This window comes from Myxocyprinus asiaticus, chromosome 44, assembly GCF_019703515.2.
Source record: "Myxocyprinus asiaticus isolate MX2 ecotype Aquarium Trade chromosome 44, UBuf_Myxa_2, whole genome shotgun sequence".
NCBI lineage: Eukaryota > Metazoa > Chordata > Actinopteri > Cypriniformes > Catostomidae > Myxocyprinus > Myxocyprinus asiaticus.
Window position 1 is genome coordinate 20,964,311 of NC_059387.1, and position 25,820 is coordinate 20,990,130.

Consider the following 25,820-nt stretch of genomic DNA (forward strand, 5'->3'; position numbering starts at 1 on the left):
GCAGGACACCTTCAAACCACATACTGGCCGAATAAGCAGAGAGTGCGGGTGCTAGATTGGCCTGGAGATGGAATTGTTGCATATTAACAGACAAATAAATTGAATGAGAGCCACAAATAAATGTAAGGAGTTTTACAAAAATGAAATGAATTTACAAATAAAAAGAATGAGAAAGAATTAGATTTACAAATATATGTTAGGAGTTTCACAAAAATAAAGTGAATTCACAAATAAATAAAATGAGATTTTTTTAATTCGTGAAACCAAATTATTGCCATAGCAGATCTGTGTAATATACACTACCGGTCAAAAGTTCTGAAACACTTGACTGAAATGTTTCTTGTGATCTTAAAAATATTTTGATCTAAAAGTGTATGCTTAAATGTTTGAAATTAGTTTTGCAGGCAAAAATATAATTGTGCCACCATATTAATTTATTTCATTATAAAACTAAAATTTAATTTAAATTGATGACTTGGACCAAATAATAAAAGAAAGCAGCCAATAAGTGCCCAACATAGATGGAAACTCCTTCAATACTGTTTAAAAAGCATCCCAGGGTGATACCTCAAGAAGTTTGTTGAGAAAATGTCAAGAGAACATTTCTGCAAATTCTAGGCAAAGGGTGACTACTTTGAAGATGCTAAAATATAACACAGTTTTGATTTATTTTGGATTTTGTTTAGTCACAACATAATTCCCATAGTTCCATTTATGTTATTCCATAGTTTTGATGACTTTACTATTATTCTAAATGTGAAGAAAATAATAATTATAATAAAGAATGAGTAAGTGTTTCAAAACTTTTGACCGGTAGTGTAGGGTATTAATTAATGGTTTGTGCTCCTAAGAGCTAGTAGTGTGTCTGTTTGGATCTGCCATGTAACATTAAGAGTAAAGGTTTTGACGACATATTTCAGACAAGAAACTTGGTTAAAATTAAAATAGCAGACTCATACAGTCAGCCAGGTTAGCTATAAAACTAATGATCAGGACACTCTACAAATGGGCAATTTTAAGCTGTCGACATTTAACAAGACACTATACATGTTTATAACCGAGAGAACATTATACGAACCTTAAGTCACAGTATTCCTCTGATGGCATCTGTTTCTTTAAAAGTTTGTGGCCTTGGAGCTTATCGGTATGTGCTTGATTACATGCTCATGAGAGCTGTGACTCTGGTCCCGCCCTGATAGTAAAACGAAGCGTGATTGGTTGACGACAGAACGTGCTACGATTGGTCCGAGTAATGTGGCCGTTATCTAATTGCCGTTATCTAATTGACAATGGGTGGAGTCCACCTATTTGTAAATCTGTGTGCACATCTTGACTCTAGATTTGTTTCAAAATCAACAAATGCGTGTAGCGATCCGCAAATGCACAGGAAGCGATCCACAAATAATGATTCACAAATGAATGCTGGACAGAGTTGTGGTTGTGTAGTTGCAAATCTCATTTAATTTATTTGTGAATTCACTTTATTTTTGTGAAACTCCTAACATATATGTGGAGCCGAGGAGGGCGGGGCCGGGTTGGAATGAGACACACCCGGTCCCCAATCAGCCTGATGGGGCGCGCGAGGGATAAAGGCGGCCGGGGACGACAGTTCGAGAGAGAGAGAATTACAGACAGCTGTGCTGTGTTTTTAGTTGTGTGTTTTTGGTTGGGTTTTTGTTTAATAAATTATTATTTAAGTTGTCAAGCCGGTTCTCGCCTCCTCCTTTCCTCTAAACCCCCTTACACTGGTGCCGAAACCCGGGAAGGAGGAGGGATTCCCGTCGCAGGGTCCTCGACACTGCCGTCCACCCAGGGGAGCGCCGCTGCCGTCCGACGGGGGACGGAGTAGCCCGACTACCCGGACGCAGGGAACGGCTGCCGTCCGCGAGGCGAGTGGGGACGGGACTCCACGACCGCCTGGAGCGAGGGAGCCACTGCCGGGGGCGGAGGAGTGCCCTGCCGTCCCCCGGGAACGCGGAGGGGTCGAGAGAAGACCGCCGTCCGCGGGGGGGAGGAGGGAAGTGACTCCCCGACCGCCTGGAGTGGTAGGGCCGCTGCCAGGGGCGGAGGAGAGTCTCCACGGGACGCCGGGAACGCGGAGGGGCGTTCTGTCCGCTGGGGGTCGGAGGTCTGACTCCGGGGAGGAGCGGCTGCAGTCCACCTGAGAGGGTGGAGTAGTGATCGAGGACCACGCGACGGCGCATCAGAGAGAGAATTACAGACAGCTGTGCTGTGTTTTTAGTTGTGTGTTTTTGGTTGGGTTTTTGTTTAATAAATTATTATTTAAGTTGTCAAGCCGGTTCTCGCCTCCTCCTTTCCACTAAATCCCCTTACAATATATTTTTAAATCTCATTCTTTTTATTTGTGAATTCATTTCATTTTTGTGAAACTCCTTTCAACTTCTAAGTGTTATTAGAAGAAATGGTGATGTTTCACAGTGGTAAACACTCGACTGTCTCAACTTTTTTGGAGTGTGTTGCAATCATCTGATTTGAAATGACTGTACATTAAAAAAAAAAACAATGAAATTCACAAGGTAAAACATCATATAATATGTAGTTGTAGTGCTTTCAATATAGCAAAGGGTGAATATAATTTACAAATCACACCTTTTTGTCTTTATTAGCATTTTTCATACTGTCCCAACTTTTTCTGAATTGGGGTTGTATGTTGTGAGGGGAAAGAGAGAGAGAGAGAGAGAGAGAGAGAGGACAGCTTACCCATGTTTACTGTCATCATCAGGAAGTGTCCCTATTGAACTCGAGCTGAACGCTCTTTTCCTTTCATCAGGGAAAATCTTCACTCTGCAAACACAACATAAACAGAGGACTGAATTAAAGTCATAATTAACTTAAAATGCCAACAAACAGACACAAATTTTAATACCAAATATATTCTAAAACCCAACTTTTTCTGACAGCACTTAACATCATATGAAATTTATGTAACATTTATGGTTCAGTTGTCTCCACCCATACAATGACAGAAAACAATGCTATGGCAAAATTGAAAGACACAGAACTTGACTACATCAAAATAACAACACAGTGTAATAGGTCTGTACAAGTTATGCACATCTGCACTATCCATTTGCCTTAATTCAATAAGAGCATAATTAGTTGTGCTTGCTTAGACAAGCATCTCTGTCTCTATTGCTCATATCCAGGGTTAGGGATTTCAACAAACCTCTAACCAACAGTATTAAACTTCGGCACAGAACCATTTGTGCTATGGACATGAATGATACCTCAAATCATGTTGCTTGTTGAGGGGAGGTGTTTTACTATTACTTTTCTAAGTGATCAAACTTTTCTATGTGATCAAACTTGTAATTTTCACTCGATAAAAGATCATAAGGTATGTGAAGCTGGGCTCTTTCACTTTTTCACCAGTAAGCAACCACCCAGAACACCATAGCAACCACCTAGCAACGCCTTAGTAACCACCTAGAACATCCTAGCACCTGCATATCAATGTGCTAGACTAATCAGAACACCTTAGCAACCATGCTGAAATGCCCTGGCAACCACCAACATCACTCTAACATTGTAGCGATGACTTTTGCAAGGGCAAAAACCATTCCTTCATCATTCATTCATTCATTCATTCATTCATCTTCTTCAAAAAAATATTGTAATTGTCTATTTAACCTGCTTGTTTTCCTGCAATATCAAAACATTTCAAGCAATAATTTTGACATTTGTTAATTTCTGACAAAAATTGCGCATTGAAGATCAAAATCTGTTACTCCAGCCAATTTTCCTGTCACATTACCTTCACAATGCAATTCTCTTTAGATTGTACCAGTAATTCAACAGAAACGGTACTCACAACTGCCGATAGACAGTGTGTCTCTGACTGCCAATAGCAAATACAGCCATCATCTCCCATCAGCCGTCAGTCATGTCGTTCTTTAGAAGAGAGAGACACTAGTGCTGTTGCCTTTGAAGAAGGAAAGCACCCTCTCGCCCTTGAGACATTGTTAAGCCACAACATGCAGGATAAAAGCCAAGAGAGCGCTAAAGGTAGCGACCACGGAGCGCATCAAAGATGTGTCGGAAAGCTTTTAACACATCAAATCTGTCACCAGTTGCCGCAGGCTGATCTATAAGCAGTTTTTCATTTTCTGACAGAAGAAAGGCAAGACAATGAGATTTATTTTTCTTAAATTTTCAATTGTCAGCATCACGCAACAATATCGGCGAGTCGCCTGGAGACGACACGGAAAAGCTGTGCAATTACAGTCGTCAGCAATGTGCAAAAGGGCCACAAACTTGAGAGTGGGATCTGCCTTATTACCAAATGACATGTCAGAGTACAAATGTTGCAGCGAAAAGTTCAAGAACATTTATACGTAAAACATCATCATTCTGAAAATAGCAATAAAAATTGGAGCAATCTGCATTCACCTCTTTTTTTTTTCTAGGCTGCCTTTTAAAATTTGAGCCAAATATAGCAGCAGTAAAGCAGAGGGGCTGCTTCTCTTTTGATGGCTCTTGTGGTGATTATGTCAAATTACCTCACTGGAAACGATGAGTCTTGAGCGTCTTTAGATAAACAGCAGTGGGACATGATTTCAAAAGCAGCTGCAGTTAAAAGGGGTTTATGGGTGATTGACATGACAAGCTTATGTGCAGTGTCATTCAGTGTACTGTTAAATGGTAAGTGTAAACTGTCTTAAATTATATGTTTATTGTTAATTATACTGTATGTTAAATTATATGTCTATCAAGCAATATGAGCCATATTGAGTGACTTATTCCTTTTTTAAAACGGTTAATACATAATTAAAATATTAAGAACACAAATATAAGGACACACATTTTCATTAAAATGCTATTTTATTTATCAAAGGAATAGTTCACCCAAAAATATAAAAATTCTTACTTAAACTCTCTTATTTACTCACCCTCATGCCATCCCAGATGTGTAGGACTTTTTTTCTTCAGCAGAACACAAACGAAGATTTTTAGAAGAATATCTCAGCTCTGCTGGTCCTCACAATGCAGGTGAATGGTGACCGGAACTTTGAATCTCCAAAAGCACATAAAGGCAGCATATAGTAATCCATAAGACTCCAGTGGTTAAATCTATATCTTCAGAAACAATATGATAGGTGTGGGTGAAAAAAATATCAATAAGTCCTTTTTATTATCAAGCTCCACTTTCACATTCTTCTTTTATGGCGATTTGCATTTCATTGTGCATATCGCCACCTACTGGGCAGGGAGGAGAATTTACGGTTAAAAAAGGACTTTAATATTGATCTGTTTCTCAACCACACTTATCATATTCCTTCAGAAGATATGAATTTAACCACTTGAGTCTTATACTTTAATGCTGCCTTTATATGCTTTTGGAGCTTCAAAGTTCTGGCCACTATTCACTTGTATTGTATGGACCTACAGAGCAGTTTGTGTTCAGCAGAAGAAAAAGTCATCCACATCAGGGATGGCATGAGGGTGAGTAAATGATGAGAGAATTTTCCTTTTTGGGTGAACTATTCCTTTAATGTGCTCCAGGACTATATGAACCAGCAAACTCGTGAATTTAGGAAACACAGCTAAACATTAAGGTAGTTCTCGGCCAATGTGACATTTGCAAGGTTGTTTAAGCAAAAAGAAAATATATTTGTGACTTAAATAGCCGATACAACTTTTTGAAATAATTCACATACTGACTCACAAGATTTCGCCCATTAAATAGCTTAGTCTAAGCTGTCCAAATTAGAATTTAACATTATTTTTTACAAAAAATAGCATGGCAATACGGTTATAATACATGAATCCACTGTATATCATACTACCATGACCATAACTACAGTTACCATGACTGTGCCATATTAGTACCAGTCCTTTATTTTTATTTTATTTATTTATTTATTTATTTATTTATTTTTGAAAGGGTGCTACTGGGCTACAGTGATAGCATTGTTTTTCTGTTTGGGTGAAATCTACAATCCATTTTTTTTTAACATACAGGTAGGCTACTAAATAAATGTACCTGTACTGTGTTGTTTGAAATACACCCCTTTGTTTATTGTTCAAAAAGTTGCCCTAGGGGATAAGATGGGTTGCATCATGTGAGATTTGCTAGGACTGTGTTTTTGACATAGTACACTGTCACTGTAATATTACGTAGAGAACACAAGAGGAAACCTAGTCAAATTTACTCCTGCCATCAACCCTACTTGTGCCATAGGAGCAAACCTTCACTGCCATGCTTTAACTATTTACAGAACGAACAGATTAAAACCCCTAAGTCATCAGCTGTTTGTTACAATATCACCACATCAAGTACTGAAAGAGTAAGAGGGATCACTAGAGAATGCTGTGCAATGCGTCCAGTATTAGCAATGGCCGCACAATCACGGCTGGTGTGGACTAACACATAACAGCAGGAGCAATAGAAGAGGAACTTGGTGATGGTTGGCAAGAAGAGTCTTCATGTTTGATAAGAGTATCTTGAAAGGTGAGTGCAGTACAACTCTGATTTTCCCCTCATGTTTGTTAAGAGTTTGTTTTATAAACGACATAACTGCCACATATGTTTATTCAAAGACAATGGATGGAGAGAAAACATGCAAAATATATTTTGTGTCTTTTGGCCAAAATGAGCAAAAAGAGCTGCAAATGGCTGAACTTGCAAATGCCAGCATACCCCTTGTACTCAGGGAGAACTTTGTGTCATTTACGTTCAGTTATAGAAAATCTCTAATAAAAGACTCTTTTAATAGAGCAAAGATGAAGAGTTGAAAAAAGGTCATTGCTTCTCAGACATTCCTTTAAGATGATGCACACAGTAACCAGTTACTACTGGATTCCTGCTCAGTGGGAATCTAAACTCAGACACACCCCCTCTCTCTGGTATATCATAAAATGTCTTTTTCAGTGTCTAAGCCTCATTTCAAATGGCTTTTATTTTCCCCCCTTTGTTTCTAAAGCTTGGTCCCTGAGTTCTCCAGAAACAGTCAGCACAGAAAAATGTCCTGGGCACCTGACAGAAACACAAAAGGGTTTGCTGTAAGTTTCCAGAGTGCAAGCCAAGGCGTTTGCTCAATCCACACGAGCAGGGCAGAGCAGCAAACAGCGTAAAGGCCATTAGAGCTAACGGCACACAAACTCCCAAAGCTCTGTGACAGCATAAGGGCATGAAAACACCACAAATTTCTTGATAACAAACTTTTGGTTTTGCCTTGCAACTTCATTTGTAACTCATGCTGCATGCCGCAAGTAACTATTTGGGGCCACAGTGTGTAAAACACTTAAGAACTGGTGCTTGACAAGTGCAAGACACAAATGCATCTTTGCTGATTAAGATGGATAAGTTATCAATCGCTGTGTCAACATCTAAAAGCATTTAATGTGTTTTCTTTTCAATGTAAGAGCATTGGATTGTAAGCATTCTAGGAGGGATACTATCTCTTCAACTTGGGATCTCAAAATCTATTTAAAACGTAACGCACGCATACACATTGACCTTGTGGCTGCCGTAAACACATTTGAGCGCCGAGGGACTGACATGTTGCCAAAAAACAGGTGGCTCTTCAACATGGCATCGAGCAACTCACTAAACCCCTCTGCCCTCACTGTGTCTGGCACCAACCGCCAGCTCTCCATCCCATCTGCTCGGTCACTCCACACAGTGCACGAGCGGCCTGCATGCCCATGCACCCACCACACAACCTGTCATTCATAACACAGACACTTTATGCCAGCTCTCTAGATCAGACAGAGACAGAGTCTGTTGTTCTGTCAAACTGCTGTTTATGCTTTAAAAAGCTTAAGAAAATCCAGTGCATCGTGGCTTGATTTGATAATAGCTGAGTTTCCATCTAAATGTTTTGCATTTTTTAAGCACATTTCTAAAAATTAGACTTAAGAAAATACAAATTGTTGCGCATTTCCATCCACTACGTAATATGCATTATCATGAGGGAGCCGCCTCATCATGATGGAGCAGCTGAATGACCTCCCTGCTTCGGGGAGCATTTTATTTGCAAGATTGGGGCAAGTATCTAATTTTATTAAATGCATCCACAAGACACCGCAGAATAAGTGTAATATTTGATATAATGGGGCTGAAATGGCTGTGATGCCCACCGCCGCCAGTCTATGCAAACCTGGGAGCGCCCGCTCTCAGAACTGTTCTGGCGGATTTTGAGGACTCACTTTGATGAGTAGCTGTGGGTTAAACACTTCTGAATGACAAGTGCTATGTTTAAATAATTGTGTGCCAAGGTGTTCTTTCATTGGGTCAGTCACATCAAGCTATCGCACGCTCATAACACATGCACGAATGGTCAAAACACGTCTCCATCACATTAATGCGCATTTTAACTAATGTGAAACTCTAGAAAATCCCCCTCCTCCTAGCGCATTACATTTTATGCAAATTTAGAAAGCTTATTCACATATCAAGCGTTTCCATTCAGGATTTCTAATGCGCAATTTCAAAATGCGCATAAAAATAGTTGGATGGAAACCCAGCAAGTGATCTCAGAATTTTTAAAAAGCAACCGCATGTGGGATTTGGATGAAACAACAGAGCAGGAAACAAACCATTTGGTTAAAGGTAGTTACATTTGTCCAGTTTAGCTACTCCTTCATGACTGTAATATATAGTGGTTCTCAACTGGTGGGTCGGGTTGCGACTCAAAAATGGGTCTCAGGTCTGTTCTGGTAGGCTGGTGGGCAGCAGGGGGTAAACTATGCTAAATACAAATAATACAATGCAACAAACCATATAATCATTCATAGTTAGGTAAGCAAAATTAAAAAAAAGGTTTAAAAGGAAGTAGAAAATGCTTATCATTTGTTATTGGTGTTAGGCCGTACATCCAGGCAAACTCTGTGGTATTTTGGTGCAAATCAGTCACTCAGCACATTTACAGGCACTTTAAAAGTTCAACTTCAGTCAGACTACAAAGAGTTCTTGTTTTATTAATAACATCTGATAGCCTACAGGCCTACTTACAAATACATACACTGCGATCTTTATTGGAATTTTCGCTGAACATAATTTGTTAGTGTTGTCTGTTGTGCAGAGTCAGTGGCGAATGCTAGCGCCATAAATGCACACAAATGGGCACTCGCTTCTCATGCTCCGCAGCAGATCGTGTCATGCTCACGTGCTAAATTAAGTGACCGTTCGGTCCTTTTGTTCAAAATATACTGCCCTAGTAAGTAACACTGTCACTCCCTGTGCTACAGCCTACTTACCTGCCCATCGGTTCATCTCACTTACGCATCTCTCTGTTTGAAAAGCCTCCCCACCTGCTAGAAGCCAAAGGTGCGGAAGGGATGGATGTTTTTTTATTAAGTTAATCAGGTCTGAGAGAACACAAAATATAATGTAACCAAATGCTACAATGTAGTTAATAATAATATTAACCAAAATAATATCTGGATAAATAGCCCTGATGTGAAATAAAACATTATGAATTATACAATAATAATTTTACATTAACCACTTTTAGTCTATGAATGAAATCTCTGACTAATTTTCATTGTGAAATGTTTATTTTTGCATTGTTTCATTCAATTGGCATGAAGGAGTTGCTCATTTTTTTTTAAATCTCATTCCAAATCTGGAGAAATGCTGTAATCTCCTCCATATCAGTGCATTAGTTTTGAAGGCTATGTTAATTTAAAAGCCAAAATGTTTGGAAATATGTGAATGACAAAAAAAAAAAGCTTTGTTTCAGTAAAAATGCACATTATGCAATGTACAGATCATGTCATTTTGAAATTATTGAAACATGCCATTTTTCAAATTGAATTAATTGTTTAAATTCTAACATAAAAGGATGACGGGGTCATTTTATAAAGTTAGAGTAGGAAAAAAATGGCCCTTGTAAAGGTAAAAAAATGCCCCTGGAAATCAAATATTGCCCCTTAATGAAAAAGTTGATCTCTGACCCTTGTTTGTTGTAAAATTTCGGACGTTTTAGTGTTACGAGTTGTATCCCCTCCCCCCTCCCCAAAGTGTGTAAATCCTCCCCATATAAGCCGTGTAGGGTTAGGGGGGAATTCCCCCTCATTTTCAGAAATGAATTTCAAGCCCTGAAGGCTAATACCAACATGGACAGGTTGCTTGACATGACTTTATCTTCAAAACCACAAACAGGGGGCCTGGGTAGCTCAGCCAGTAAAGACTACCACACCTGGAGTCACAAGTTCAAGTTCGTGGTCGCTATAATGTGGTTCTCGCTCTCAGTGGGGCGCGTGGTCAGTTGTGCGTGGATGCCGCGGAGAACAGCTTGAGCCTCCACATGCGCTAGGTCTCCAAGGTAATGCGCTCAACAAGCCACGTGATAAGATGCGCGGATTGACTGTCTCAGACGCGGAGGCAACTGAGATTCATCCTCCGCCACCTGGATTGAGGCGAGTCACTACACCACCATGAGGACTTACAGCACATTGGGAGTTGGGCATGCCAAATCCCCCCCCCCCCCCCCCCCCAAAAAAAACAAACAAACAAAAAAAAAAACAAACAATGAATCTACAAACCTGCAATGTAAAAGATAATATGAGACAACATTTAATAAGGGTTACGTTGTGGTGCTGTTTTGGGTTGCCACTTTATGTCCAAAATAAAATCAGGGTCCTGAAATAAAACCAGTTGAGAACCACTGCGGTAATAGATCCAGGGAACTATTCAGGACATATGACATTCACTAATTCTCTTTCAATGGTGGACATTTGGCAGGAATTAACCCAGCCTTCATGGTCTATTCTCTCCAGTATATTACATCACCCCTCCAAATAAAGTGAAGTCAAGGTAAGCGGGATCGGAAGGTTTTTCCCACTTTTCCATGAATTGTAAGGATGGCTCACCAGCTGTAGTTCCTAATGACTTGTGGAAAGCTTCTCCCTTTTAAAAAACATGTTCAATGGGGGCCTGGGTAGCTCAGCAAGTAAAGACACTGACTACCACACCTGGAGTCGCAAGTTCGAATACAGGGTGTGCTGAGTGACTCCAATCAGGCTCCCTATGCAACCAATTGGCCCGGTTGCTAGGGTGGGTAGAGTCACGTTGGGTTAACCTCCTCGTGGTCGCTATAATGTGGCTCTCGCTCTCGGTGGGGCACATGGTGAGTTGTGCGTGGATGCCGCGGGAACAGCGTATGCCTCCACACGCGCTTGGTCTCCGCGGTAATACGCTCAACAAGCCACATGATAAGATGCACGGATTGACTGTCTCATACGCAGAGGCAACTGAGATTCGTCCTTCGCCACCCGGATTGAGGCGAGTCACTACGCCACCATGAGGGCTTAGAGCGCATTGGGAATTGGGCATGCCAAATTGGGGAGAAAAGGGGAGAAAAGGGCCCCCCCTCCCAAAAAAAAACTAACTTGTTCAATGTTTTTAAACACATCTTGAAACTGTATCAATTTGTAATGCCAGGGGTGAGGAATGGAATAGCCTATAGTCAGCACAGTTTCATGCTATACAATGCAAACCATGGATAGCTATCTCTCAGGTCTGCATCTTAAAATGACATAGGAATCCTGACATTAGCTCTTTTTTTCTTTTTTGTCAAATGATGTAATTTAAGTGGGTGGCTCTGAGTAAAAAATATCAATAACCATCAAAAATATAAATGACCATAAACAACTATCTGACGAAGTCTAAAGCAAACTGTGTGGGCCAAAGATGCTTTTTGGACCCTGTGTTGACTCACCATGTAATTTAATAGACAGTAGTGCCTGACCGATATATCGGCCGGCCGATATAAGCCTTTTACCGATATAACGGTATCGGCTTATATGTTTACCGATATGCGCAGATATGAAAACTTTTTTCAGAACATATAATGCAGAAAAAAATGCTTTAGAATTGGTGTCATAACGTAGTTTGTCCAGCAGAGCACACTCCGACTCCATTGTTTACAGAGCTGACTCTGAACTGATGGTGGCTCTGCAGACAGGGCGGAGTTAAGCGGTGCGGAGTTAAGCGGTGTCTTCTCAGTAAGTTGCTAACTAGTTTGAGAAATACAAACTGGAAAGTTAATAAACAATGACCCCATCATTTCAATATAACTAATATAACGTTAACCCTGTCCCTGACTACCATGTCACTCATGTTTATCACAACTGTTTGCTGTTAGCCAGCTATAGTTTGTCTATGCAGTCAGTAATGTAGCAGATTGAAAGGTAAACATCAGAGCATCTTTTTGCAGCTCAGCAGACAACAGTGAGGTGGTGGATTGTGTCTGTTGAGTGTTGATTTCACACTTCGTTGTTACCTAATTGGTGAGACGCAATGCTGGTTTATCTTTTACTCTCCGTGACAATGAGCTTATAGCTAACTAGCTAACCACGTAGCTACTTTCATTACTTGTCAGCTGAGTGTAAGTTAATGTGCAAACTTTTTTGTTCAGGATTCACAGTCTGGTACCCCCTTTAACTGAACAATTCCTGTCATGTCATTTATAAAATGTAATATTTAAAAGTCTGGTTTCCACCATTGAAAGTTTCCCCTGAACTTGTATAGCAGAATACAGTGTAACACCGCTTGACTCGGCAGGTGTAAATGTTTCTTGTTTTACAACCTGCCTCGTATTCATGGCAGTATTAAAATAGTCAGCATTTGACTGATACTAAACATACAGTACTGATGTTTATTTAGCTATTTATTTTATTTGAATTTATTATTTATGTTAATAGTCAGCAACTGACTGATACTAAATAGTATTGATGTTTATTTAGCTATTTATTGTATTTGTATTTATTCTTTATTTAAATGGTCAGCAATTGACATACTAAACAGTACTGATGTTTATTTAGCTATTTATTGTATTTTTATTTATTCTTTATTTAAATGGTCAGCAATTGACTTATACTAAACAGTAATACTGATGTTTATTTAGCTGTTTATTTTATTTGAATTTATTCTTTATTTTAATGGTCAGCATTTGACTGATACTAAACATACAGTACTGATGTTTATTTAGCTATTTATTTTATTTGAATTTATTCTTTATTTGAATGGTCAGCAACTGACTGATACTGAACATACAGTACTGATGTTTTTTAAGCTATTTATTGTATTTTCATTTATTCTTTATTTTCTCAGTGTTCATTTCTAGAATTTGTTGACAAAGTATAACAATAATGTCAAATATACTTTGATAAAAATATTTAAGAAAGTAGCCTTCTGAGTACCTTTGCATAGTCATATCGGTGCAAAATCGGTGCACAATACACATAGAAAAGGTCTGTTTTCATTCCAGCTCAAAAATTAAATCTATCGGCCACCATATCGGTAATCAGTCTCAAAAATCCCATATCGGTCGGGCTCTATTAGACAGCTTATTCTTTTAAATTTCATAAAACCTTCAAGATCAAAATTCCATTGTAAGATGGCCCCCCTCTTTCCCAACTGACTACCTAAACACCCACATGATCTAAATGACACAAGAAGGCTAAAGTTTTCTCTCTTCATTTACATTTCTCTGTGAGTGTGTTAAGCACTGTTGTTCCTGCGATGAGTAAACCCAATAGGTCAGCTCTCACAAATAAGGACAATCCTTTTCTTTTGTCAACAACTCGATGACTCACAGGTTGTGGCAGACTTTCTGGGAAGTGACACATCATCTGCTTTGCTAAAGCCAATTTCTCCGTGGGACCACCAAGTAGAGCCTTACTTGTCTAATGCTGAGCCAATCTCACACCCTGAGCTCCTAATCTACTTTTGGGCATTACACTTTTTTTCATGGGTAAGGTGCACGCTCTTTTCTGCACACACACACACTTATAGGCATACTTCGACAGTTCACTCCCTCAGTAGGCAATCCATTTTCTGCACTATAGATTCTTTGCCAATATATACACATCTTGGTCTGAAACGATCTCCGTAGGGCACAAAATAAAAGAGTACACCAAGGTAGATGCATACTTTCCATTTCAAAGCTGCAAAATAATTTCAATCCAAAAAAAAAAAGGAACTGTGATCTATGTGTAATAAGCAAGCATTTATGTATCTACATACAGTATGGGCCTATGCAACTGATAATGTACAGCCAGCTGGTCATTAATGCACAATAAACCCAGACAGGTAAATCAGTACCCCAATGCGAAGCAGAGGTCCAGTTTAATAAATAATAATTAAAAACAGGCAAAATGGACATGAAATATTGATTTGAGTTGAAATTATTTTATGTAAGAAGACAGAGACTGCTGACTCGTGGAGTGAGAGCACCAAAGTCAGTAAAATATAACAGTGTCCCAGGCAATAGAAATCAGTTGCCTGGGACACCATATAGTTATACATTTTAGCGGTCATTAAACAAAACTATTTGCCTGCAGAATGCTCCAATTAACCAACCAGAATCAAAAGAGCCATGTACTACAGACCTAATGAAAGACTGGTCAAGTGTACTGTAAATAACAGAAATTAACATAAACAATTAAACGAAAAAAGCATCATGATGGCATGTTGTATTATGGCTATAACTGATTATTTTCCTGGGGTGAGTGTCAATTTTGAATGCAGAAAACAAGCACCATCTGCACAATAATATGCAGTTTTCATTTCATGCCATCACCCGCCAACAACACAAACACACAATTTCTTTGTCTTTCTGCTCATTTGTGTTAATATATGGTAGCAAAGGGGTTTTCAAAGTGTTAAACAGTAAGCGACCCCCCCCCCCCCCCAAATTACAAGACTGCGTACAAATGTCAAAACAACATAGTAAACAAACAGATATTTAGAAAGCAGGTCTTCACGTCATATTTATAATAAAGAATCAATAACATGAATATGCATGATTTGTTTTTCCATCAACATGGCAGCCAATATGAATAATGAAGAATAACCACTGTCTTACCTAAAGCAGCAAAGTGCAACACTTGAACCTGCATCTTATCTGTCATCATGTGCTGTGCCCATCGACAATGCTAGAGTCAACTTAAGATGTTTTTCAAAAGTCAGGATAAAATTCAGTGGGGAGTGTCAGACTAACATGTTCAAGGAATAAGTCTGATGAATAAATGAATATTTTTCACTTAAGTCATCTCAGTTCACGCTTGATTTGAGTTGATCCACGGTGCGTACAGACGCCACTGGTTGATCGCATACATCTTCAAAGGTGCATGTTGATACAACTTGAATTGAATCATTATTAATGCTACCAAAATGTCATAAAGACGGTTTGTTTCATGAATAAAATTACTTATTTATAATAAAACAAAAAATTTAGAATCTTTTTAGAAACTAATGCATTTTCTCTGTGTACACAATCGATGTAGAACATTGCTCGGAGACACTGATCCAGAGTCAGCTTCTCTCATCCCATTCTCTCAGTTATGGGGAGCTGTAACACGGAGCAGTTCGGTTGCTTAAGTCAGTAAATTGAGCGAGTATTTCACCCTGTGCATCATGTTGTGGCCAGTGGAAGACTAGTCTTATAATCCCTCTGCCTAAACTGATGTTTTTTTTCCTCCCCTTCTCTCCCCAATTTGGCATGCCCAATTCCCAATGTGCTCTAGGTCCTCGTGGTGGCATAGTGACTCGCCTCAATCCGGGTGGCAGAAGACGAATCTCAGTTGCCTCTGCGTCTGAGACAGTCAATCCGTGCATCTTATCACGTGGCTTGTTGCACACGTTACCGCGGAGACCTAGCACGTGTGGAGGCTTCACGCTATTCTCCGCGGCATCCACGCACAACTCACCACATGCCCCACCGAGAGCGAGAACCACATTATAGCGACCACGATGAGGTTAATCCAACGTGACTCTACCCACCCTAGCAACCGGGCCAATTGGTTGCTTAGGAAGCCTGACTGGAGTCACTCAGAACACCCTGGATTCAAACATGCGTCTCCAGGTGTGGTAGTCAGCATCTTTACTTGCCGAGCTACCCAAGCCCCCATTTACTGATGTTTTAATACTGTGTGTATTAACACATGAATCAATCATGTTTCACTCAACCAAATGTTGACCTCATATTACGCTAAAACATGCAATTTTCCCAGCTTGTATAGCTAGTGCGCATGCAGGTTAGCGAGTCGATTGACAGGCAATGTCTGTATCTAAAAGGTGACTGGCTCTTTTACCTGCAAGGCGGGACTTCCTTTCTATATCCACTGATTGTTCCATTGACGGTTACTTAGACCTCTCTTAGACAAGGAAGTTACTATTCACAATTATTCACCATTACTATTGCTCATTCTTAGGGAAAATGTAAAAATCTAGTTTAAAATAAAACAGCAAACTACACTGTAAAAAGTATTCACCTGCAACCTATTTCTTCCTGATCCAACCCTTAAAATTAATTTTGTTGATTCAGACATGCTAAATAATATTTTTGTCTTTAAAAAAAATGGTTAATTTAGATGTTAATTTTATTTTATTTTTTTTCAGTGTACACATGCTTTTTCCCCTTCACATTCATTGTACACAATAATATCAATAATCACAATTTTAATGACTGCCTATGCATCTTTAGCTATTTGTTTGTTTCTTTTAATGAGAGAAGATCTGTGGCATTTTTAACTACTGTTAGCACTACATTCTAATAAGGGCAAATACACCTACACTTCATTTTGTCAGATACATAGGACCCAACTAAAGGGCTTCCTCTCATCTCATTAAAACAGGGAACTACCAAAGTGCTGAACAGGATGAAATTAAATAAGAAACCCCTCGATTGTAATTTTTTTTTATCATCAAAGGCCATTTCTAATTAAAGCACAACTGAATTGTATCTTCTCAGTGAACACTATACAGATAATGGACCAGTTCTTCCATTCTGAACTGGAAAATGATCCTGACCCAAATTAATACACTTTGATGCTTTAAACTAAAAAAAAATAAAAAATAAGCTTTTCTTTATCAAACTGTAACTTTAAACAAAGCACCAGCCCTGTTCTTTCCACATCTTTAGAGTAAAAGTCTACAGTACCTGCTCAAATCACAATGACCTCCAGCCTTTGGCTCTTTGGTGTGTGCTTGTCCAATCACTCAAGCAAGTGATAAGACCATTGTGATTTCCTCTTTGTCTGAGACAGCTAGCGCTGAAATTAGGCCTAAAAGGAATGATCCATCATGAAGATCTATGGCTGACCAGACAATATTTTGACTTACAGCCATGAATCACATATTCTCTTAGGGAAGAGGATAAAATACCACACTTCTCCAACATCGGAGATGGTTATTCATCACAGACTCTCCTGAATGTTCCTTTAGGGATTCCCGAAAATATGAGTCAGTCAGGATGAATTAAGTCAATACTTTTGCCTGAATATGTTCCTGTCTACACTGGACAGAGCTTCCATTCAACATAAAGAGGACTGTGGACTTTGAGTCTAATGGCACGTGATCAAATATTCTGAATACTCAGATCTTTAGGGGTCTAATGATCCAACTGACAGACTAATAATTTTTCCTTCTTAAAATCTTTTCCTTCCATTACCAGGAAGGCAAAGGATTTCAAAGTCCTGGTGCTCCCAACCAGAGCATACATAAACACTGACCTAGTGAGAATTTTGCTCCACAAGTGAACCGCAGGCCTGTTTAAAGAGGATAAACTTTAAGGTCAGATGACTCACTAGATCCCATCTGATCCAAAATCCACTATTTCAAAGGTATATTAATGTGATATTGGTCATTTTAGTTGTATATTGCATTTTAATTTTATTTCATTTAATTTGGGAGGGACAATAAGACACATTATGCAGAATTTTATCTTATTAAATTTAGATTAGCTAGCAGCATATCACCCTGCAGCTCACACTTGTTAAAGGCACCATCTTTCTGTCTGTGGCCCTATAAAAATTCCTCTGTTTGTTTTGAGCGGCCCATCCAGCCTGACACAACAAAGTTAACTCAACCAATGGCCTAAGTTCGGGACGAGGCTATCTGTTTGTTCAACCAATGGAAAACAGAGGGTTATTCATTGAAAACAACATTTATTTTAGCAACTCCATTCGGTAGCCTCGAAAGGCCCATAACTGATAATGTTATGTGTGCACATCACTGCACCTGTCTCTAAGGTGAGTCTGATGACTCAAAGCTCAGTTGGTGCCTTTAGTTTAATGGCAACCCAGGAATAATCCTAATAGAGGTACACAGTTCAATTAGATTTCTTTCTCTGGCTGGCCCTAACGAAACATATTCTTGGAACTGGGCTTGGCTGAGAAAGAATACATGTAACAACTCATGAAAAATGTCCGACATAAACATCTCTTAATAAGTGATACAAGAACTTTGAAACATGGACAGTGAAATATGGACAATAGGGCTGCACAATAAATTGAAAAAAATAATTAAGTTTACAATTACGGCTGCTGCAATTAACTAATCGTGAAGAGTGTCAATTACAGCATTCCATTTAGATCTACTCCCGTTGAATTAAAATTTTGTATTTACATTTTTTTTCAGTAGGTGAGCATTGTAAACAATTGCTGGCATGTTCATGGAGTACATTAGCCGATATGTAATGGTGCAACAAAACTAGAACGCTCCCATTATAATATCACAATAACAGTGATAATGAAGGACCAAAGTTCTAAGCTTGTTTGTGGAGGTGTAGCTTACCTAAAAAATTTAAAATAAATGGATTGTAATGATTTGCCCCGAACAAAAAAATTGTTTTTTATATAAATTATATTTATCTAAATTAATAATCATCATTACAAAATCAAGGGAAATAATCAACAATTAAGATTTTTGTAATAATCGTGCAGCCCTAATGGACAGTATATCTGATCATAAAGAAAGGAAGATAGTACACCAAATCACACCAAATGAAGGAGGCCAGCACATTACAACACAAGACAAAAGTAGATGACTTTGAGTTACTATTAACATTAGTGTAATTATAATAGCTGTCACATTTAGTAGTATGTGATGCGAAATCCATGCATGCCACAAACTGAGTTAAGAAAAAAAATTTAAGCTTTGATATTTAAACGACCAATGCTGACACTGACTTAGAACAGAAAGTATTTAAAAGAAAAGACAAATCACAATAAAAGCATCTTAAGGTAACAACTGCACGTTTACAGGGTACATGGCAGTACAATCAATACTAATAGCTAACGCTTATAAATATATTGAGGAATTAAGACATGTCCATGTGTACGTCCAGGCAGTGTCACATTTGCAAATATCATGTGGTGAAGGACAATGTCAGCATATAATTTAACTGCTACACAAAGGCATTACTTACAAACACCTGAATATTCCACATTTACATCAAGGCATTTTCCAGTGTCAAGTTCTGCCTGAACACAATGCAAAGAGCGTCACTCTAATGAACTCTGTTAATGAACTCAGTATTTGCAAATGATGAGCTGGTGCTCTTTGGACAAGACTGTAATGTGTAACAAACACAATGGCAATTTGTTTATTATATCTCATAGCAAATCTGTGCACATTACAGTGAATATATATCGATGACAGCCCTCATTATTATTCTATTCCAACTCACCTTACGTGCGTGTCTTCATGCTGGAGCTTCGCCTTAAAAAAAACACAAAAAAACAAAACAAAACCAATGTCAGATTCAAACCGAGTTTATCGGTTTAAAACGCCGCGAAAGGGAAAAATCCGCAAAGTGCGCTCTTGCGCGAGAGATACAGTAATAACAGTCACATATCCGGAAGCCGCGCGCTCTTGCAATTCAGTGACTCTTGCAATCACGCGCAAATTGGGGGAACCGCACCGCACAAATTCACCTTCCAAAAAAGCTTAGCAGTTTATGTTCTTTGGAGTCGCAGAAGCCAGTAATCCAAACAGATATAGCGGTGTGTACTTGGGAAAACTGCAAATTTCGTCGACTGTGCGGAGTCTAAATAAGAAAGTTTCCTCTCCGAACACAGTGACGGACAGACGGACGCCGAGGTTTCCACTGAGCGACTCTTGAGGTCACGAATAGCACGAGCCTCAGGAAACGATGACGCGAGTGCTGGAGACCGTCGGTCTCCGTGAAAGTCTGGCGCCCTCGGCTGACTGAGTCACTAAGATGCACATCTCCCGACGAATATTCAGTAGTGATGTCCAATTCTTGAACGAATCGTTCTTTTGAGCCGATTCTCAGCAAGTAACCGGTCACGCCGGTTCACAACTTTAGTTCCGGGTTTGATATTCCTGTGAGGAATCAAGTCACCTACCTTGGTATCAAAATCTGTAAAGACCAGACAGAACGTGCTTGTCAAAAATGTTACCCAATTTTAGGGAATACTGTAAAAATAATAATAATAATAATAATAATAATAATTAAAACAAATTTAATTCGTGGATAATGAGGGACCTTTCATTGTATGGCCGTGTACTTATTTCTAAATCTGAAGGATTGTCAAGATTAGTTTATGCTTTTCTAGCCCTTGATGTTCCCTTGTCATTTATTAAAAATGTTGACTCCAAGCTCTTTAACTTTATATGGAGGAATAAACCTCATTATCTAAAAAAAATAAAAAAAAAAAGAAGAGAGAGAGAGAGAGAGAGAGAGAGAGAGAGAGAGAGAGAGAGAGAGAGAGAGAGAGAGAGTATGTAATATCCAAGAAAAAGGAGGCCTAAATGCTTTGGACTACTGGACGTCAAATAGGAATTTTCTTTAAAACACACACACACACACACACACACACACACAAACACACACAAACACACACACAAGACAATATGTGGAATATTTTCCCAAAGTTAATATTTCAACAGGTATGTGGACTAGAGTTTTTACTGATGTTGGGAAACTACCAATGAAACTGTAAAACTTTCACAGACAGGTGCTTCTTATGTGGACCCTAACTTACAAACACCATTTTTTCACCTCACAAATGTACAATTTCGAATAATAGAGATATAAAACATAATAGAAAAACAATTTTCCTAAAAGATTGGTTGGAAAAAGACATAATATGGGTTATACAGTTAATTAAGGAGTTTTTGAACCGTTTTGGAAATTCCATCAGTCACAAAGAGTTTGAAAAAGTATTGCGATCCATCCCTGGAGGAGTAAGATTGCTGTTCAGGAATGTATCAGATTTTCCAATCTGTAAAAAATACGATTTTATAGCTTTTATTCCTCTAGAAGGTGTAGATATTAGAAAATGTAATAATAGCAATATCAGATCTATGTGCAGAAGCAATATTACTCCCCCTAGTGTCATATATTGGATTATTTATTAAATATTAATAAATCCCTTCTAACTAATAAAATTAAAGAGGTAACTTATAAAATATATCCTGTCAAAAATTATATTACTAAAAGATGTAAAAATGAAATTAATAATGAATGTACAGTCTGTAAAGTTGAACCAGAAACATTATCCCGCCAATTTTGGAATTGCCATCTTGTCAAAAGATTCTGGAACGATTGTCGCTCAATTTATGTGTAGAAAAATGAATTATACTTTTTCCATTAAAGAAACAAAAGTTTTACTTTAGTTTCATCACAATAACAAAGATGTTAACTTTTCTTTTATTGTAAATTGTATAATTATTTACGGAAGATTCTTTTTACATAAGTTGAAATGGTCAGAAAAGAAACCCAATATTAACCTATAAAAAAAAAGTTAAAGCCAAAAGATTTGTAAAGATATTTAATTTGTATAATTTAACATAATTCTGTTTGTATTGAAACCCCTAACTAATTGTATTGCCTTTTACTTTTTTCTTTATGCTTTCTATATTGATATTATAAATTGTTTAATTTGTAAATTAAAAATACATTTAAAAAACTTTAGTTCCGGGTTGATGACGCAAGACGCACAACTGAAGTAAATGTACTGCACGTCGAACTGTCCGACTCAAAATAACCGAATGAGCCGGTCCCATGACTGTCGAAGTTTGCCGAGGATTACCGAGGATTTGCAATGCGTTGAGACGTTAATAATATCAGAATAATACATTTATAAAACAGATGTTTCTTTCAGTGTAATTTTGAATCATTTTAAAAATATTTGCAAATGAAGGTCTCGAGAATTAAGTAGGCATTTTTACTTGATGATGATACTAATATAAATTATTAATAACATATTCGTTTGAGTGGTGGTGGTGTAGTGGGCTAAAGCGCAAAACTGGTAATCCGAAGGTTGCTGGTTCAATCCCCACAATAATCACCATTGTGTCCTTGAGCAACGCACTTAACTCCAGGGGGATTATCCCTGTATTAAGTGCACTGTAATTCGCTTTGGATAAAAGCGTCTGCTAAATGTAAATGTTTTCTAGTTGTATTTGTATTTTTTTAATTAGACTTCATGAATTGTGTAGCTAACTATGATGGACATTTTCAAGAAACTGAATTTCATTAATTAAATGCAGATGACTTGTAGCCTAACACCGAGTTCGAAATGAACCAACCTTGGCCACCAGGTGCCACTATCAGTAAACATGCAATCTTATGCTTTTAATGCTTTCTCTGTTGCTATATAGCTGAATAATACATTTATTATTTATTTAAGGGTTTGCAAACCTTAATCAAGACAAAATCAGGTTACATATGTTTGATATGGCATTCGTTGTCGTGTAACAACTGGAGTTATTTTTTTGTTTGAAATTGTTGGTCTTTGTAAACCATTTATGCCGTTTGCTCAGTGTTAGATGGTGGAAGCGAAGGAATGTATTGAGGAAAACGGGAAACATGGGGAAATTATTATTATGTCTGTCCTTTTGAAGTGTTAGGGGTACATCTGGTAATGTTGTAAGTAATCTAATTTCTAAACGAAAAGATCATTTATAAATTCCACCATGAAAGTCTGCACATGACATCCCCGTTCATTTGCGAGGATTTAATTTATAAATGATCTTTTCGTTTAGAAGAGAGAAAAAAAAAATTTTTTTTGAAGAGAGAAAAAAAAATTATAAGAGAGAAAAAATTTTTTAGGAAGAGAGAAAAAACATTTTAGGAAGAGAGAAAAAATGTTAGGAAGAGAGAAAAAAATGTAAGACTTAGGCTCAGGAAGGAACTGAGACACTATTTTTATTTTTTTTTATTTTTTTTTTTTTTTCACCTTGCGGTTCAGAGCTTCCATACATATGGCTTTATTTAAATGTTTGAGCATGAAAACTCATCTCAGCTCTGTAGGTCCATACAGTGCAAGTGAATGGTGACCAGAACTTTAAAGCTCCAAAAAGTCTATAAAGTCTATATAAGAAAAGTAATCCATAAGACTGCAGTGGTTAAATCCATGTCTTCTGAAGTGAAGTCATGCTGGTCAAAGGTGGAGATTTATAGTAAAAATAATTTAAATATTGATCTGTTTCTCACCCACACCTCTTATAACATCTGAATAGATTTTACCACTGGAGTCATATGGATTACTTTATGCTGCCTTTATGTGATTTGGAGCTTCAAAGTTTTTGTCACTATTCACTTGCATTGTATGGACCTACAAAGCTAAGATATTCTTCTAAAATTTTTAGCTTTTGTTATGCAGAAGAAAGAAAGTCATACACATCTGGGAAGACATGAGGGTGAGTAAATGATGAGAGAGTGATTTTTATTTTCGGGTGAACTATTCCTTTAAATGTGTGTGAGTTGTACCAAATAGCCTATGTGACATTATTTGTTCAGGCCCACACTATTTTGTATTGTATTATCGATTTTATTAAATTACTATTATTATCAATTTTAAAAACCCCTGGCCTTTTTTCTTTTCTTGTTTGTTAATGGTTGAGCTTATTGTTTACAACTTATATTACCTTTCCCACTAAAAAAAACAAAACAAAAAAAAAAAAAAACTATTTGTAAGTCTTTTTGGTTGTCAACCTTCTTTTATTGTTTTCTTTTCTTTCCTTGTCTTTTCTTTTAATCTAAGGTCCCATTTGAATCAGTTCATATAGTATAACAGAAAATATACAAGTAAACAATACATTAAAGAAAGTACATTAGGGAAGAAAGAAAAAATGGAAAAGCATCAGGTATAAAAGTATTACATATTATCTATCATCAGCATGTACAGAAATAATATAAAAAGGAAGCACAGAGCTTTTGTGTTCTTTGATTTGCTTGATATCTTTTTCATAAATCAATAAGGGCGTTTGATTCCTGCATGTTGTTCGGTGAATGTTCAATTTGGTAAATAGCAATAAAAGATTAATAATAGACCATATTCACAGTAGTGCCATCTTTGATTTTTGACGGGAATGAAAACGAGGCTGTGAAGGATAGATTGTCTCTTCAATGACATGCACTGTATAAAGATGTCAAAAAGCTCCTAGATCACATCTATTTTTCCACAATTCATGTTGCTTGGAGATTTTGTCTACTGAAAGTTCTTGAAAAGATATTTTTTCAATGTTTCGTCATTGGAAAGATAAAAAGAAAACACTTTAAACAACTGTACAACCCATTAAAATGACTCTCTGTCCCTCACAGCCTCGTTTTTATTCCCGTCAAAAATCAAAGATGGCACTGCAGTGAATAAGGTCTATAATATGCACGTTCTCTTTGTTTTGCTAATGCTGCCTTCACGTGCTATCAGAATGATCGGAAATACGAGTTTCCCACTCGGAAGATGCACACGAATGACCCCTCAAGTCATAATTACGACTTGGAAACTCAAAATCTAATTTTGATACCCAAGTTTCCGAGATGGGAGGAGATCTAAACTATCAACAGAACAGTTAGCAGTGAATGACAGGCTTTGTTCATTTTTCAAAATAAAGCTAGTTGTTAGTGCTTGCCATTTTGGTCAAATTCATTTATGTACAGGTTTGGGAGGGTTACTTTTGAAATGTATTCCACTACAGATTACAGAATACATGCTGTAAAATGTAATTTGTAATGTATTCCATTAGATTACTCAAGGTCAGTAACGTATTCTAAATACTTTGGATTACTTCTTCAGCACTGGTAGATTTTCTCACTTGTTTTGACTATAAAAACTCTGTCAGTACAGTAAGACAAAATACACATGTTAAAAATACATTCTCTGAAAAAACAAAATATCTTATGCAGTGTTGTTTCTAAAACAAGATAAATCAAAGTGATCTTGTTTTAAGGATTTTTAGATATTTTTACAGGAAAACAATACAAAAATTATTATCAAGAATATGATTTTTGCCCTAATATCAAAGGTCTTACTAGAAAAAAGAAATTTTGATCCAACTTGAATTTTCTTGATAAAAAATATGATCGTGCCTGGTAACATGTGCATGTAAAATGGCTAGAAATAGCATTTTAGCTTAGTGTAAAGCTGACAGTTTACACAAGGTTTAATTCTATTTCTTCTGCTCCAAACTTACTTCAAACTTACTTCTCTATCTGCTCGTATGAATGTAACACATCATAAGAAAGTGTTTCACCGCTGTTCAGATGCACTTTGGATCGCATCATTTATATGTATAAATTTTTTCCATCTGAAAGGACTAAATATTAAATGAAACAAATGACAATAAAATGCAAAGTAATCTGTTCAGTAATCAAAATACTTTTTGAATGTAACTGTATTCTAATTACAGTTACTAATATTTTGTATTTTAAATACGTAATCCCGTTACATGTATTCCGTTACTCCCCAACCCTGTTTATGTATATCAGCAACCATTCTATGCATGTTGTACATTTCAACACTGTGAACATAGCTTCTATTTGACCAAAATTCCATTATTGTCAGCAAGCTAATGGAGTGATATGTATTATGGTGTCAAAATAAAAGTTCCTCAAGGAATATGTATGAATGAACCTGGCGTTGACCATGTTTCCTGTTCTTTCTGACAACAAAACACTTGAACAGGACATACTCCTAATTACTACTTCAGAAGTGGGAAGTAGGATAATTCCGATAGCAAACAGTGGTAGTAAAAACGTTTTTATAGTAATTTTATAGTAAAAAAATAAATAAAAATATATATATATATATAAATA

General features: G+C 37.4%; 1 protein-coding gene across 2 annotated transcripts in view; it reads right to left on the reverse strand.

Moving 5' to 3' along the window:
- Nucleotides 1–19,906, reverse strand: part of map3k22 (mitogen-activated protein kinase kinase kinase 22) — a 77,819-nt gene extending 57,913 nt beyond the window's left edge. Inside the window, exons 1-2 of one of the 2 annotated variants that reach the window (XM_051687750.1) lie at nucleotides 19,443–19,899; nucleotides 2,722–2,805 (exon numbers count right to left, since the gene is read on the reverse strand). In XM_051687750.1, the coding sequence (XP_051543710.1) occupies nucleotides 2,722–2,740 (19 nt within the window). In that variant the 5' untranslated portion in view covers nucleotides 2,741–2,805; nucleotides 19,443–19,899. Of the gene's footprint in view, nucleotides 1–2,721; nucleotides 2,806–19,442 lie in introns of both variants that reach the window. The other variant, XM_051687751.1, reaches the window with a different exon arrangement.
- Nucleotides 19,907–25,820: the final 5,914 nt, after the last annotated feature.